The sequence below is a fragment of the Trachypithecus francoisi genome, unplaced genomic scaffold (assembly GCF_009764315.1).
Source record: "Trachypithecus francoisi isolate TF-2019V2 unplaced genomic scaffold, Tfra_2.0 Lachesis_group15, whole genome shotgun sequence".
Lineage (NCBI taxonomy): Eukaryota > Metazoa > Chordata > Mammalia > Primates > Cercopithecidae > Trachypithecus > Trachypithecus francoisi.
This window is the reverse complement of record NW_022681460.1, coordinates 40,702,909-40,721,068: the sequence shown is the minus strand read 5'-3', so window position 1 is coordinate 40,721,068 and position 18,160 is coordinate 40,702,909. Positions and strand designations below refer to the sequence as shown.

General features: G+C 35.4%; 2 protein-coding genes across 6 annotated transcripts in view; one reads left to right on the top strand and one right to left on the bottom strand.

Annotated features, from left to right (window-relative positions):
- The window catches only part of MMS22L (MMS22 like, DNA repair protein), a 143,793-nt gene extending 139,207 nt beyond the window's left edge, over nucleotides 1-4,586 (top strand). For all 3 annotated transcript variants that reach the window (XM_033234665.1, XM_033234664.1, XM_033234663.1), the window contains one exon: nucleotides 390-4,586. In XM_033234665.1, coding sequence (XP_033090556.1) covers nucleotides 390-471 — 82 coding nt within the window. In that variant the 3' untranslated portion in view covers nucleotides 472-4,586. The remainder of the gene's footprint in view (nucleotides 1-389) is intronic.
- Nucleotides 4,587-5,988: 1,402 nt separating this feature from the next.
- KLHL32 (kelch like family member 32) overlaps nucleotides 5,989-18,160 on the bottom strand; it is a 223,090-nt gene continuing 210,918 nt past the window's right edge. For all 3 annotated transcript variants that reach the window (XM_033234659.1, XM_033234662.1, XM_033234660.1), the window contains 3 exons: nucleotides 15,630-15,822; nucleotides 13,854-13,948; nucleotides 5,989-7,597 (listed from right to left, as the gene is read on the bottom strand). In XM_033234659.1, coding sequence (XP_033090550.1) covers nucleotides 7,436-7,597; nucleotides 13,854-13,948; nucleotides 15,630-15,822 — 450 coding nt within the window. In that variant the 3' untranslated portion in view covers nucleotides 5,989-7,435. The remainder of the gene's footprint in view (nucleotides 7,598-13,853; nucleotides 13,949-15,629; nucleotides 15,823-18,160) is intronic.

The window sequence follows — 18,160 nt, the reverse complement described above, 5'->3', positions numbered from 1 at the left end:
GTTACAGAATTTTTGTTTTAATACTTAGGTTTGTGATACAAGTCTTCCCATTGTAATCATACCATCATTGTCCTTAAATAATATTCCATGAACATATTTTATTACCTGTGAGCATTATAATATTTCAGAAGGTTAGTGAACTTATGGTTTTTTTAGCACACATTTTATATATAAAAATCACAGTTAAACTCAATACATCTTAACGTCTAGGTTTACTCACAACAGATATAAAACATTACTTTTTAAGAAGTGTTGTGCTAAGCCTGCTGGACAGATGGCTAGATAGATAGATGGATGATGGACAGCCAGACTTAATTTGTAAATACTTAAATGAAAAATAATGAAAATGGTAATAAATATATTTGCTTTCTTTTCTTTTTTTTAAACAGGGAAGCATATAGCAAACTTTTGTCTCACCTTGGACAGGTGGGACAAGATGAGATGCAGAGACTGGAAAATGATAATACTTAATGTATTTTCTGATTCATCCTGTCTATTGATTATCAGTATCTAAAGCCACATTGTTCCACTCCAATTCCTACTCTTAATTAATTGTATAATGTTCTGTTTAAAATAATTTCTAGGATTTTTTTCCTTTTATATCTGTAAGTAAAAAAATGTATAAATAAGGAACTAAAGGTTAATTAGCAACTATGTAATAGGATCCTTGGAACTTTGCAAAACTGCATTCTACCTTGATGAAATTTTAAACTAAATTAAAGAAACTTTTTCTAACTGGGAGTGTTTTCTGTGTATGAGTATTAAGCAGATACTTCATCCATGGACTTTTATTGTAATATGACTTCCTACCTTTCTGCATTGTAACTGATTTGTCATGTTTATTTTTTATTTTTACAATAATAGTTATGTTTTAAAATGATACTTTTTCAATACTACATTATACTGGCTACCCTATACGTTTTTTTTGGTGAGGGAAAGGTGTTGGGAAATATGACTGTGTATTTGTTTTTCTTTTTTATATGTGTGAGGCAAGTTAATAAATAAAACCCTTACAAAGCACACTTAACTGTGTTAGGAATGAGACTGAATCTGGCTAAAGGATTATACAGCTGATATCCAAAAAAAGTGTAAACATGCCAACAGGGTTTATATTTAGGTTCCAAGAGTTGCCAAATTTTTTCTTTATTCATGATTTCTTTTGAAGTTATCATTTTGAAAAATCAGGAGGAGGAAATAAAGGAGACTTTAAGAGGAGAATAAATAAAAATATTCTAGAAAAGTAATAATAGTAGTGGTCTGAGAAGTCAGCTGATCTATCTTCTTGCTCTTTAGCCAGAGCTTCTTATAACTTAGCATTTTATCCAAGAAACCTGTTTAGTTTCCTTTAACAACATTGTTTCTCAACTTTTGAACTCTTACCTCAGCCAGATTGTTTTACCAGCTGGATCTTGTCTTTGACTCCTTTTCATAGTGATCATTATTTGGTTGAAAGAACTCCGGTCCCAATTTTGGGAACCCACCTGGGTCTCAAACTCAGCTTTGCTTTATGATCTTGAGCTAGTTACATAACCTTTCTCAGTCTAGTTTCTTCATGGAGAAGAAAAGAAGAATCCCTTTACTATTTGACAGTGTTATTGTGAGAATCAGTGAGATAAATGTGAAAACATTTGGTGGCCCATATTCTGTTGGGAAATGTACAGACATGATTAGTTTATTACTCATGCACAATTAAGGCAAAGAACACCTCTTAATTTTATCTTTCTCTAATGATATGTACCAGATGAATGATCCCACTTTCCAATGTTTTCTTACATCATATTTTCTAACTTTGAAGTAATTTGTTTCCTTCTTGGGATTATAGTCTTTATCATGTTTCTTACTCTTCCTTCAAGAAAACATTTCAACCCTTCTGTGGCTCAAGGAGTATCTTTAAAAAAGAAATACTTTGCAGTCAGCATTCTATAGTGAATAGTTCTCTCTTAATTGTAATCTGTGAAATCCAAAGGAGTAGCTGTTATTTTCATAACATATAAATGGTCTTTCTCTCAAATCAGCTTCATCAAATGGAATAAATGAAAGCTTAAGGCTGCTTAATAGACTTCATAACACTGAATTTCTTTTCATCATGATAGTGCCTTACTAAACAAATAATCTATGGCTTGGCAAGTTCCAGCAGTTACTGAGGAGTTTTATCTATTTAAGGTGATGCCTTTAAAGAGGTTATTTATGTGTGTGTGTGTGTGTGTGTGTATGTTTTTTTTTTTTTCCAAAGGAGATTGATTAAAGATATGTTTGAGAATCTTGCTCCTTAGAGTATGAAACATTTAAAGGATAGGAAAAGCTGTTACTGAATCATGCTTTAGGACATATATCTGTAGATACTAAGAATAACTAAAACTTGTACTTAAAAATGGTAACAACAAAGTCTGTAACAATATGTATGTGTATTATATGTTTTGTATTTATGTATAAGTAAAATTTTTTTAAAGCCTTTTTTTTTAATTGATGAAAGAAGAAAATTTATGGCTCAGTTCCTTTTTTAAAAAATCTTCACTGATCTTTCACTTATTAACACAATCTTGCCTTCTTCCATTCCCAGACTTGGAGTCCCTTATACCTGCTTCTTTAATAGCCACTTTTCCCTAAATACCCTGTAATTTCAGAGGCTACTTCTACCAGTGTAATATAAGCCATTCTCTTTTGGTCAAATCTGAGTTTGTTCTCCTTTCTCATGTTCTTTGTCCTTCCTGTGACAATTGTCTTTTACCTTCCCGTCAGTTCCACAATGATGCTGCTCCTTCCTACATATACAGTTGACCCTTGAACGTTCGACACAAGTTCGAACTGTGTGGGACCACTTATATGTGGATCTAAAATACAGTATTTGTGGGATGCAAAATCTGAGTATATGGAGGACTAACTTTTTGTATAGGCAGGTTCCTCAGGGCCAATTGTGGGACTTGAGTATGTGCAGATTTTGGTATGCACAGGGGTTCCTGGATCCAATCCATTTCAGACTACCTCCTGCTTTCATTTTCTACCCAGGGAATACACTATTTTCCCAAGTTATTTAGCCTTGAAATGTCAGAGGCATTTTAGGTTCTTTGTTTTTCTCCCACTTTCAGTTGATTACTATTATGGGCTCTTAGGCTTCTTTTTTTCTTTTTGCAATGCCTTGCATCCACTGGTTTGTTGTTTGTTTCTTCTGTTGGGCACTACTTATTTCCTTACCCCTGGTTTCCTCTCCTACACCTTATGTTCTGAAATGTGTATTCCTAAAATACTGTTTTCCTCTTGTTACTTTTCTGCTCAAGGACTTCCAATAACTTCCCATTGTTTATAAGGTGATGGTCAAACTCTTCAGTCTGGAGACTTTCTGCTACCTATCTGACTGTACCTTTTATCTTCAAGCTTATCTCTTTCCAAACAAGAGGCTTGTTTAGCAGTTTTCTCTGATTGCCATGTTCATCCTACACTCAGCCTCATTCAGTTTACAGTGTGGAAACTGTATAGGACCTGTTTCCTATAGAAATTGAAGACACTTAAATAGGAAGAAAATTAAAATACACATTTGGAGACATGAGTATTCCAGTCAAATAATATCTATAAAATACCAGATAGAGTATAAAAGATGATTGAAGGACAACAGTGATGAAAGGACTTTATTAGGCATTTGGATTTGGTTATGATTTAAATTTCAATTTAATTAGAACGTTTCCATGGCGAGGAAGGAAGCACGGAGGATTGTGGAAAAGTCATTCAGTATTGAGTTCATTTGCATTAGAAGAATTTCTTAGTTTAAAACTTGTATATCTATACCTGTCCTTCGTATGTTTTCTTCTTAAGCATATTTGACTTTTTCTACTTCAGCATCTATATAATATTTGTGAGTCAGATGTTTGTGGGTTTTCATTACCTACTATTATTTTCTTCCATGCTTTACAACAAATTTTTTAAACTACCTTGTTCTTAAATAATTACATGGACTTGTTTCCGTGTACTTTCACAGAATCTTTGACAGCTAAAATTATATGTTATATAAAAATTTGACAAGTTTCTACAGTTGGGAAAAGCCTTTAGAAATCTGCCTTCCCCAAACCGTACATGTTATCATACCACTCATATCTCCCCATGTCTGAAAGGTAAATAGATACAGAAACCTCATCAAAAGTTGAATCATCTGTACTAAACCACTGCTTTTTTATCCAGACTTTTTATATAAATCTTATGTTTTCCAAAAAACTGATCTTTTGCCTACCCCTCTTAGAGTTAAAAATATTGCCTTGTCAGGCAAGAGTATAGTATGCCAATATAAATAATATGCTTTATTTGGTTAGAAACAGTTGGTTTGGGAAGCTAGCAACATAGCATATTCGTCACAAATTTAATAAGATATGTGTATTTTGATACTGTGATAACCTGCATTGTAAATTACCAAATGGTTGGAATTGACCAGTTTATACTTATTAAAATTTTTGTTGTGCCAATGGCTGTCCAATTCATTGCATTTGTGAATTGTGCTTCTAGAAAAATTGTAGACATTTTAATTTTATATACATATTTATGACTTATTTGTGCATATGATAAAAATTTATATATAGTAATAAAAGTATATATTTAACTTACATTGTGCCCTTGATTATTGAAAACTTCCTTTTTATAACAGATTCAGTATTTGGAAGCTAAAGTAAAAATGAGCCATGTTACCAGAAGGAATAATTACTATCTTATTACTGATGTTTTTATAGTTGTGGTAAAACTATAGAAAGTTAAGTTTTCAGATGTTGTGGTAGCTGAAAGAGTTTGATGTACATGTGGTTAAAGTGTGAAGAAAATATGAAGGAAAAAGTATGAAAAGTACCCTAATCATTACCTAATTGCTATTTTGTTACTAAAGATCTAAGAAGTGTTATTGCATTGTACAGATGATTTTAGAAATTCACATCTTTGCTGGCTTTTCCTTTAACACCAAGAATATCTGTTATCATCTGTGTGGTACTGTATTTTGTTTTCTCTTTTAAAGTAAAATCTTGAAGTGATATTTAAATGTTTGCAAGTCTCATGACCTTCCTATAGAAATTCACATTAGTATAATAATTTACATTACAAATACAATATAACCTTTAATTTTGAAGAATAAAAATGGAAATGGAAGATGAATTACTATAGGGCAGTTCACTTAAAAATGTATATCTGAATAGTTTCAGTGACATAGTTTAATAGAACTCTATTATTGATAACCTTGAATAAAAGGATCTAATTATAACTTATCTAGGTTTTTTCCCTTTTAGGGAAGAGGTGTTATGTTTTTGTACTACTCTTGGCTATAGCTATAAAGGATGTGTCTGAACCCACTAAAACTTTCTTAAATTCTGAGTTCAGTTCTGTAATATTAGTGAATATTACATTATAAAGATCACTTAGGAGGGGTTTGATAATATATGCTGATTTGTTTTATATGAATTGTTAAAAATATGTACAGAAATGAGGGTAGTCTCAGGCTACCTTTCCATTAATTGGGTAAGCTTGATTTTAGAGCTTTCCCTTTCATTGACTGTATGTAGGGCCTGGGAAGACAAATAGATTTTAATAGTTTTACTAGGTAAAACTGCTAGAGAGAAAATTCATGTCCCAAGTAGAAAAATTAATATAGCCGAATACTTAAGTCCCTGTTGAAAAGATTTCTGAAATACTGGAATTCATTCTCCTGCCTTGGTAAGGCATTTTTAAAATTTAGTTTAGATGGCTTAAACCATTTAAAGAAGCTGTCTTCATTCTAAATATCAATTGTCAATATCAATTTTCACTGTTGAGAACTGTCCTCAACAGTGGTTTATCTATACTAAAGGAAATATACTAAGTATACTAAGGAATTTAGTCTATACTAAATTCCTATTCTTTTTAAAATTTACCTGTTTTCCTTTTCCCTAGTCTCCTTCCTGCCCTTTAAATCTGAATAACCAGAAACCATATATGTATTTCTATGTTTTATGTATAATGATATATGAAGTTAGTGAATGCTGTATGTAAGACAAAAAGATGGTTTTTATTTACTTTTGATTACAAAAAAATGGTTACATGAATAAAATAACAATTTCCTTTAAGAGCGGGATTGCTGAATGATTAAACTCTCAAGGAAAAAAGAGTGAATTCTTCCTTTTAGTAAAGGTGGCCTAGGTCCTGAGGAAGTTAGGAAAAAAGAAAAACTCACATTATACTTGTTAAATTTGTTTTCCAATGTGATTATTAAGTTGTTGTATTTATTTTTTGTTATAGACAATGCAAACTCAAAAACTAGCCTAAAAAAGAATTCCTATGCATTATTAAAAGTGATAGTAATAAAATATGTATTGGTGGTGGAGAAGAATCCCACAAGCACTCAAGATTGACATAACCTTTAACAAAGTGGAAAAACTTTTATTAGAACTGCCAATTCTAGGTTCAAATTTATGTCAAAGCACTTTATGGTACCATAATTAGTACAACTAAATTATTTTTTAGCTTTAAATGTCATTTTTCACTAAATGATTTTAAATGAGACATCTGAGAGTTACTTGAGGCAAGTTTAGATATCTGTACAAGTTTAGATATCTTTGATTTTAATAAACTCCCTATTTCCTAATTGTGTGTCTCTTTCACATGCTTTTTAGAATCATTTATTCCATAACATGGTTCCAAATTCTATCTACTAATTTTTAAACTTCAAAAATAATCTCCCTGTTCAATTACAAGGTTCTAAAGACAGTAAAATACCTTGTAATTTCAGTAACATTTTTCTTTTTCTTGAGCAAAGTATTTCAAAATGTTTGCCTAATCCTCATGATGTTCTTTTAAATTATCCTTCTTAAAAGGTGGGAAAACTGAAGCATTGTAAAGTTAGGTTCTGACCCAAGGTCAGAGTAACCAAGGTGAAAAATCTGGGTGTTTCAACTGCTTTTCCAGTGTACGTCTATTATTCGTATCACCTTGAATAAAATATGGCATTTAAAAATTTATGATGTCATAATGCTGAGTCTCTACTGAGCAGGGCTGCATAATGTTAAATTTTAAAAAGAAAAATTACAAGCCCAGCTTTAAATAATAAAGGGATTAAGTACAGAATATATATTTTTTAAGATCATCGATGCCATTTTGTCCAATAAATTGCCTTACTAACAGTGTTGTCTTAAGACAGTGCTGATTAGAAAAAGTGTACAAAGAATGCTCTAAAGACCCTTGGGACACAATGTACCTTAAGTTGGCACTAAGCGATACCACAATAAAAGTCATACATATTGCATGTTGACATACACTGAGAAGGGTGACAAGAGTTTTTAATAATGTATTTTAGAAAATTGTTCATTTTTTGCTTAAATTTATCAGAATACAAGACCTATAAAGCAAGACAAGGAAGCATTGAGCACTGAGTCTTTTCATGCCCAGTATCCAACAGTCAGGGCTATGTTTTCCTCTTGTTCATGATGGCATTGGCTTTTCAGATGGTGCCAATCCTGTGATGAGGCACTTGAAGAGTTTGAAGGTTAGGGCATGTGAAATATGGAGCTGGAAGGAAGCATGCTGCTATTCCATTGGAAGCAAAAGGGAGTGTAGGTCCATAGAATACTTCTTCTTTGCCTTCTCTGCTTACATCCAGTACCTTCAAAAGAGGAAGAGAAGTCTGTACATCAAGATGACTGCCCAAAATCAAGCTATGTATGCATAAAAGAAATTCTGAACTTAGTTATGCTACCATCACCATATTTGAGGAATTCTTTTTCTTGCTTGGATGATACCAGAGATACTTATTAAGCTCCTACTAAATGCTACACTATGTTAGTATGTTTCTGGGTGTACATATATACATACATGTATTATTTATAAGCATTTAATCTTCAGAACAATTAGAGGTAGGTAGCATTATCTTCATGTAAGAAAACTGCCTTAGACAAGTTAAATAACTTGCCCAAACTAGTTAGTAGGTGGTCTGTCATCATGTTGGCTTAAACATCCTCACCTGTGAAATGAAGCAAACAAGACCTTGTAGCTTTGTTGTGAAAACTGACATCTAGCTCAGTGTCTGGCAGGTAGTGGAATATAACACAGCTTAGTAGCAAGTTCAAAATTAGTTCAGTTGATTCTGGAAGTTTTTCGCCAGTTCTTTCCTGTTCATGCTGGAGTTCTCTCTTTTTTTTTTTTTTTTTTTTTTTTTTTTTTTTTTTTTTTTTGAGACAGGGTCTTGCTCTGTCACCTAGGCTGGAGTGCAGTGATGCTCACTGTAGTCTTGATCTCCTGGGCTCAAACAGTCCTCCTGCCTCACCCTCCTGGGTAGCCAGGACCAAAGGTGCACACCACCACGCCTAGCTAATTTGTAAATTTTCTGTAGTGATGGTTTCTCACCATGTTGCGCAGGCTGGTCTCAAACTCCTGGGCTCAAGCGATCCTTCCACCTCAACCTCCCAAAGTGCTGGGATTATAAGTGTAAGCCACTGTGCCTGGCCTCTCTCTTCTTATATAGCACAGCTTCTTTGTTAGTCAGTGCCTGCTATCTCCTAACTGAACCTGGCTGAATCTTCGAAGTAGGAAAATTCTTTCTTCAGGAAAGCTGCTCTCACCCAATTTGTCAAACCTATTCGGCTCTTTCAAGTCTGCAGTTATCTTAATCCCTCTTCATTTGACTTTTCTCTATTTAAACATTTGCCCCCCTTGGAATTAGTGTTTTAAAAAAATGAAAGTTTGTCATTGACATTGTCATATTGCAATCCACCTTGGGTCCCTTTTCCTTCATCTGCATCCTGGACGTAGGTGTTTCCCAATATTTCAATCACAGACCTCTTAGTATCCTTCTTTAATGATCTAGTCCACTCTCATGCCTTCATCTATCACCTGTGTGGAAAAATCTTAAGACTTTAACTGCAATAGACTGGGTGTGGTAGCTCACATCTGTAATCCCAGCACCTTGGGAGGCCGAGGCGGTTGGATCACGAGCCCAGGAGATCGAGACCATTCTAGCTAACACGGTGAAACCCCGTCTCTACTAAAAATAAAAAAAATTAGCCAGACATGGTGGCAGGCACCTGTAGTCCCAGCTACCCTGGAGGCTGAGGCAGGAGAATGGCTTGAACCTGGGAGGCAGAGCTTACAGTGAGCCGAGATCGCGCCACTGCACTCCAGCCTGGGCGACAGAGCGATACTCCATCTCAAAAAAAAAAAAAGACTTTAACTGCAATAACGCATTATTTTACAGGAAATGGGCCCTTGAAATTTGGGAATCCATGTTCACAAAGGAGGAAATTACTAAGTCCTAGAACAAAAGAAAGAACAAACTTAAATGGAGATTAGATGTCCCAATCTCTTTATTGAACAATATACCCTGTCACTACTAATTTAAAATAACTCATATACTAAATACAAACGTTTTCTCTGTTCTCTTATTAATTGACGTACTTTCTTTCAGTGTCACATTTACAGTTGTTTTGACTAGGTAAGGCAAGACTCCATTTATTTTCAAAATTTTCTTGATTATTCTTACACATTTACTTTCCTAGAGAAACTTTCAAGATCAGTTTGACTACTTTGCCCCATGAGAAAAGGGAAAACCCCAGTGGGGTTTTGGCTAGTATTTCATTAGATACAGAAAGTAAATCAGAGGTCGTTTAGTATTTACCACAACTCTATAAGTATTGTCTTCAATTTACAGAGAAGAAAATTGACACCAGAAAAAATTAAATGACTTTCTCAGGGTCACACGGCAAGGGGTGGAGCCAGTATTTGAGCTCAAGATGCAACCCAGAAAGAGCAAGGATTTTGTGCTCTCCCTTCTGACTGAAAACATTTTTAGAAGGCAAAATACTAATGAGATAATCATCCAGAGAGCTTTTGTCTGGTTTCCTGGGCCAACAGAGACTGCATATGTTAAGCAGATGTAATGTATTTAATCTGAGAAGGGAAAAGGAAGCATTGGCAGTTTTTCTCCAAAACACTCCCCTGTAAACTGGCTGAAAGAAGGCGTTTGAGAGAATGTGGTGCCAAGCTGGCACTGTATCCTCCAGCCAAAAAGAAATAATAGTAAATGAAGAGAACAGTAGAGGTGATCTAGAAACATAGACTAATCACTTGCACACTTAGGCAGCTGCTCCTTTATGTGCCACTTGTCATCCATGGCACGCAAGATTAGAGTCAAACCTCTGTGATAGACATTAGTTTACACACCCACTAAATAAGAACACCTTCACTTTTGTCAGTAATCTATTTCCACTATTTTCCATGAGTGTTTATTACTAACAAGTCCAAATCTCAATCTAAGAGTATCTCTGCTTTTCTCTTGTTTGGGTTGTCCTTCTGATGGATGAATAGTCTGAGCTAAATCAGAGTAGTAGCAGGAAATAAAGTATGCTTTTTCAACATTGGACATGCTTCATCCCACTGTGGTTGAATCCTACAGATCACAGTTAAATGAGCTTGGATTAGGGTCCAGAAGGGACAGTTCAATGAGAAATTATCAGCTGGTACTTGTGAGGACAAAAAACAATTAGTACTTCCAAATGTTAATAGAACAATCTCAGAACTATTTAAGTATGACTTCCATTAATCAGCCATGCTCTTGGATTAATGATTTGTGGATTAATCTTAGATCAAACATTATATAGATTTGTGATTGATGACACAAAAAATTTAAACCTTTATATTTTTAGTATGCATATGATTTTCCCCACCACGCTTCTGTACTTCTCAACCCACTGACATACTTAGGAATTTCCACTGTTAAGCATTTTCTCATAAATACTATTCCAGTCTCCCATCATCTTGCCTCTGTTGGATGTTCTTTAAGTAGTAAAGAAGTGGCCTACTTTTGAACATGTAGCTATTCTCTCCAACCATCAATTTATTACTGTGAATGTATTGAAGCAAATTGTTCTGTAGTCATCCATAACATAAAAAAAAAAAATTAAGCTTTAGTTCAGAATGAGTGATAATATAGCCTGTAACCAGCTGTCATTAACTAAAATGAAAGATACATGTGACTATCCTTGAATACCTCTATTTCAAACATCTCTTTAAGTGATAATCCATATGCTTATAGGGATACTTGTTACCTATTAATAGTAAAGGCTCCTAAAAATAACAAATGGGCCAGGTGCAGTGGCTCACACCTGTAATCCCAGCACTTTGGGAGGCCGAGGTGAGTGGATCACAAGGTCAGGAGTTTGAGACCAGCCTGGCCAGCATGGTGAAACCCTGTCTCCACTAAAAAATACAAAAAATTAGCTGGGCATGGTGGCGCACGCCTGAAATCCCAGTTAGTCAGGAGGCTGAAGCAGGAGAATGACTTGAACCTAGGAGGCAGAAGTTGCAGTGAGCCAAGATCACGCCACTGCACTCCAACCTGGGCGACAGAGTAACACACTGTCAGGGAAAAAAAAAAATTAACAAATTTGTCTGTGCTTTGTCGGACCAGTGTGCCAGCCAAAGGAATAAACAGCATTTGCCAAAGGATTGATTCTGTTCATCAAAATGGCTACTGGAACACAGAAATACCCATCATGCTGACTTTTATTTAAAAGCAAATATATTAGAATATATTATTGTACAATCTCAGAGGTGAAACTTATTCCACTTATACAGGTATTGATTTAAAAAAATAATTGAATCCCCTTTGAGAATCACCATAATCCTGAGGATACTCTCAAACATCCTCAGTGGTTTAAAATATGCACTTGTATAACTCTTCATTTCTTGTGGATGGATTTGTTTGAAAACAGTCAAATGTCATTAGCAATTAATTAGTGTATATGATTAGTGATCATTCTACAGAAAAATTCTTTGGTGACAAAAAACAAATGATGTGACTACGAAGTTTTTTTATTTAAGTTTCTATGTCTTACAAGCTAACATTCAAGACTGCTAAGAAAATATGAGATGTCGAAAAAAATGTGCACTATGGCAGCACTCTGGTCTCCTAAACTTGATGTGTACAGCATTTTCTTTATTTCCTCATTATGTTATGATTTCCATTCATTTTCTATTCCTTGAGCTAATCTGATACTAAAATTAGTAGACATATGCTCATAAATGTATTTAAAATTTACAATTTTATTTCATGATAAACCCAAACTTACTTCCATTGTGCAAGTGATCAAATGAGGGTCCCAAAGTCACTTAAAAAACAGCGTTCCAGCACCATAGAGAACTGTTGCCCAGTTCTAAGTTCTACCAATTCTGAAAAGTAAAAACTAAAAAGAAACCTAAAAGACTATGAAAGACTACCAAATACATGCTTGGATGAAGACTAGAAGCACTCTTTGGAGAAAAGTTTGCTCATTTGTTGTTATTCGAAAGACAGGACGAAGCTCTAGTCTAAGGCAGCTTTCCATTAACTAACTAAAACCAGCACAAGGCAGCCTTCAGCGAACTCCCTTAAAGTCTTATGTGGTTCTTCGTGTGTGTGGCTTTGATAATTATTTTCTCCAGTATTATCGTTTCCCAGTTTATTAATTTTCTCTCATCTTTATCATCTCTCCCCTTCTACTTTCTTTGGGATTACTTTTTGGTTCATTTTCTAACTTATGAAGCTATATCTCACAAGCTTTGCTGTGTATTGTTTTTATTATCACAGTTCTGGGAAATTTCTTGAGTTCCATTATGATATCTTCTTTAACCTATAAGTTATATAGCAATGTGTTTTATTAATTCCAGTTATGTAGGGTTGTTAAGTTCTAACTTAATTACATTGTATTAGAGATACATAATACTATACAATACTTAATTTTTTTAACTAAAGTTTTTCTTAACCCTAACCCTAGTACATGACTGTTTTTGTAAATGTTCCATGTATGCTAAGAAAAATATATTCTTTCCAACTGCTCAATCAGAACTCATATCCATTCAGACAAGCTTGTTAATTATATTTTCCTTATCTACCTTACCCTTGCCGACTTTTTTTAACTTCATCTATATGAATAATAGAAGTACTTTAAATTCCCCAGACAAACCTCTGTCAAGACAAATCAAGAGAAGAAGAGACAATATTATGAATGTAAAGGGAGATATAACTAAGGACAACACAACAACTATATGCTAGCAATTTTGAAAACTTAGGCAACATGGAAGTTTCTTGAAAATATACGTACCTTAGGAGATGTGACTGACAAAGAAAGAAAAAGGTTGAACAGTTCTGCAACTATTAAAGATATTGATGCAGTTGTTAAAAATCTTCCCATAAAGATGAGATTAGATAATAAAAGTAGTTATAAGGATATACTTTTCTGGAGGTCAGGAAGAAAGGTCAGGGCTAATACATGTCAATATTTTATCAGAGAACATGTAAAATAGAAAACTATGGTAATAACGGTAAAATAATAATAGGAATAAGACTATGAATGTGTCTATCAACAAGGGCTATTGCTCTTCTGAAAGGCCCAGCTGGCAACTTGCCCAGCCTGGGCTGCTCATACGCTGATGCACCAGGGCTATTCTTTGGAACAGAGGCTGTCCCTATCAGGGACTTGAATGAACTGTATGAGAATGAATGAAGTGTAATATAGAAAATAAGGCAATGGTGTGGAAAGGAAGTATTTGTAAAACTTGGGGGATGTGAAGGAACTATTGCCAAAGATTTTTAAAAGTGTTTGGTTTATGAGAAAGGGAAAGCTATCCCATTTTCCCAGTTTCCAATACATATTACATATATTTTTCAAAGCTCATCCCCATTTCTATTTTTAATAGGGTTCAATAATTTATTTAGGCATCACTTTTAGGATACAGGATGAAGTTTAGTGGCTGAACTAGTTGCACACAAAAAGGAGACGTTAAGCCTCTTTCTAAATATAAATATCTCTTTCTTCAGTAGCAGCATTGCAAAATGTAACCTCACTGAACCACCTGAACAAACTTCAAAAGGAACTTCAACCACTCACCTGGATACAAGCCAGAGGCTCATTTGTCCAAATTGAATATCCACCAACTAAATATATTCTCCCATTATGGACAGCAACTCCAGATTCATTTTGGCCTAAAGTAAAGAGAATTGAATAAAAAGAAAAAAAAATCCATTTCTTACATATTTTAATTAACCCTTTTGCCACTGAGGGATACAATTTTTCCCTGTGGCACATTTGTATACTCCATGGGATTTTTGCAACAACTAATCACTGCCTCCCAGTACTCAGAAAAATTAAGCACTATTTCTCAGAGAATGAATCTGTGTCGGGTCAGAACCAGGCCAAAACACTTATTAGCCAGCCAAGTTAGTAAATACAGCATTAAATACAGCAATAGTAAGCCATGTAGAACTGAATTCTATAATATGTCATATGCCATTAATTTACAGTGGTGGAAATAAGGTATATTATAGAAATGCAAACACCTCTTCTAGTACCCGCAAATGCTTTTTAGGCAAGTGCTTACATTTGTAAAGTAACAGCTGCAACTCCAAGAAGCCAGTAAAGCAGAGCCATGCCCCTAGCATGCCCCAAATGAAGACAAACTGCAGAAAAGATTGATCAACTTGCTATCCTACCTTTCTTTACATACCCAACATTTTAAAGATTATATTAAAGTTCCTGAGCTGGGATCAGCCTGGATAATCCCCAGATACTGGCACGCCAAAATGATGAAAGGTTTCCCCTCCCATTTCAAAAAGAAGACAGAATAACTCACTACCACATATTCTTCCCTGGAGGCCATCAGAGAGTGAAAGAGTCTCTTTTTATTGATGGGCTGACACAGGATTGACTGGGGCAATAAATAAGCTGGATCTTACAGCAGGCAGAATCACAGATCCAGAATCGAGGGCCCGAGTTTCTAAGTCCTTGTCCAGTGGGCCTCAAAAATCATTTTGCAAAAACAGGAGCTCAATACAAGCGTCTAAACCTCTGGTTAGATTCCCAGTGTTGCCTCCCCCAGCAGCAGCTGCAAGGGATTGAGTGCCCACTCAGCATACTAAAATGTCTCAACCCAACCTACCATTTTCAGTTTGTGATTTTTCCTATTATTTGAGCAGACCTGGAAGGGATCTGATCACTTATATATGTTAACAATGCAAGCTGACAAGGGGGAAAAAGTTATTAACTCCATAAAGAAACATGAGGAGTAAGTTGTTCACCATGTTACTTTCATCCTTTTTTGGAATGAGAATGGTCCATACCTAATGTTGCCCTGTGGTAAATGCTTGGATGGGTATTTGTGGCCAGAAATGCAGCTAAACTCCTGTGCACAGAACTACTTAAGGGTTTCATTTCTAGGAGAATACTCCCAGAAACAGTATTTCACAGTGACAAATAATGAAGACCATGCTCCTCCTGAACTCACAAGAAATAAGACTAAAAGCAGTGAGAAGTAACAGTAAATTCCTTCTGTAAAGAGTTATTAAATCTTTCAGTGTCTGGTTCCTCCTATTTGTATCAGAGTTCCATGTTAATACTGACGGATGATAATGGACTTGACATGCCTCTGAGCCATATGAGGATGTACATAATGGTAGTAATATAGGCCCTGAGAAACCAGATGCTCAGCTACCTAAATGAGTCCAGTTCTGTTAGAACATAAATGATACACATCTTTCTGGTTAATAAATGCAAGTTCTTCTACAACTATGCACTTAATATTTAGTGATGCCCTAAAGATGTCTATGAAACATGTTTGGTGACTTCTTGAATCTACTTTTCCTGATTTACTTAATCAAAGGTACTTGCCAGTCAACAGGTTGAAACTGCAACGTGTCCACTGGTCAGTGTCTATGTTGTAAGAATCTATATGGCGCACAAGGATCCGGTCATTGTTGTAGTCTAGGTCATTGCCTCCAAGAACATAAAGCTTCCTTTGTACAGCAGCCATGGAATGGTAGACCCTTCTCTGCAGCATGGGGCTACGGCTTATCCACTTATTCTGAAAAAAGAAATTTAAGTGCATTCTGTTAGTAGGAGACCTCTATGTCAGAAAACAGTAATGAGTGCCTCATAAGTAGTGGGAACCCTAATGTTTATCAAACATTCTGTTTGAATGTTGTTTATATATGTTGAAAGGCATGTGCTTCTTACATGAGAACAAGTACAAAAGAGTCACATATTCCAATTGTTTTTTGCGATTTACACATGGCATCTCTTCCAGTTTGCATTGCATTTTATAGTGCATTTTGAATTATATAAGGGGAACACTGAAATTTTCATGATGTTTATCTCACCCAATTCAGAGAATTTATCATGCAAATACATTAAGCGTGAAAGCACATGGCTAGGTATACTGTATACAGTGGTGCAATGATTAAGAAAACAGTCTCTGGATCTAGACTGCCTGGGTTTATAACTTGTATGTGATCTTAAGAAATTTACTTAATATCTCTGTGCCAGTTTTCTCATCTGTAAAACGGGGATAATAATGCCTACCTGATAAACCTATTGTGAAGGTTAAATGAGCTAATACACATAAAGCACTTAGAAAAATGCACATGAAAAATGTTCAATACAAACTCATTTTTTCAAAATGATGTGATGATAATCATTGGGTACCTTAGGCCCCTAGATAAGATAGGGTAATGGCTTTGCTGTTCTTTCCAAAATTAACCTCCTGAGATCAGTGGAAGAGCTAAGATTTTGTTCAGCAACAAATCACCCACACTTCCTTTAATCAGCCTCCTTTAATATATGAACAGTCACATCTTTTGCCAAATTGGGAAAGGTTATTTCTAGGCACACATTTATTTGTTTTGGTGGAAGACTAAGTTTTGTCTTGTTTTGTTTTGTTTTTGAGACAGAGTCTCGCTCTATTGCCCAGGCTGGAGTGCAGTGACATGATCTCGGCTCACTGCAACCTCCGCCTCCCAGGTTCAAACCCATTCTCCTGCCTCAGGCTCCCAGGTAGCTGGGATTACAGGCGTGTGCCACCACACCTGGCTGATTTTTGTATTTTTAGTAGAGATGTGGTTTCACCATGTTGGTCATGCTGGTCACGAATTCCTGACCTCATGATCCACCAGGCTCAGCCTCCCAAAGTGCTGGGATTATAGGCGTGAACCACCATGCCCCACTGGAAGACTAAGTTTTATATGATAACTTTAGGGAATGGTGAAACCTCCAACATTTGGTTCTGGTTCACCCTCAGTAATGAGAAGAGTATGCCCAACTTTTCTTAAAATAAGGCTCTGATTGTAAAATTAAATGAAGAACAAATATGATTTTAATTTTAAATCTCAACTAAGTAATGGACAGGTAAGTAAAGAAAGTAATGGACAGGTAAATAAACCTAACAGTTTTCTTTCTACATAAACACTAAGCATACAGGAATAACCCAGATTCCTTTTTGCCAAGAAAAATTTGGATTTTGGCCAGAAAAAAAAAGTCATATGATGTTTTGAATACATAGAATTTCACCATTTCACAAAACTGTAAGGGAAGAAGCAAAAGACAACAACAATAAACATTTTGTATAAAAATTGGTCCACTCTAATAGGCATATAGACTAGCTCATTTCTAATTTCTCTTTTAAAGATACACTCAAGAAAAGAAGTGATTTGTACGGCTTGAAAAGCTTGCATTCATCTATTGCCCCATTCGAACATATCATAAGAATTTCCTTCCAATCAAATGTCTTCTTTAATAAAATAGTCAAGCCTGCCTTTCAGCTATTTTGCTAATATCTGTAATACATTACACATGAATATATTTAACTCAAAACTCTGAGGATGCTTTTCTTAGGTGTTTTCTATGATACAACCCATTACAGTATTAGGAATCAATGTTTGCATTAGCAGTCCAGTCCCCTGCCACCAGACTATGGATGCCATCTGGTTTGCAAAGCCTGCCTGCATCCCCTGATTATATCTTCAGCTTCCTTCACTGCAGTGCCTGCCAGGTGAGCCGCCAACCACTGTAAAGGCAAAGAAACAGAGAGGCCTGGTGGGGTCATTCCTAATAAGCTAGCGTGTGAATACTAATCAGTGGTGGGGAAGCAGAGGTCACCCCAGCCTGCCTGTTGGCAGGTAGCAGTGTGCTCTGTGGCAGATGGCAGGCATTATCGACTCTCCACAAAGGCCTAGAAGAGAAATAAGCACCAGGGCTGAATGATAGAGTTATTGAGATTCTGAGCAAGATGCAAGCAGATGTGATGTTTGCCAGTACCCACCGTAAACAATATGCCAGCAGAATTTTTTAAAAGAGCATGTGTGTACAAACATGAAACAGAACTCATTTGAAAAATGTTAACACCTTCTTCCTCTTTAACCACGTGT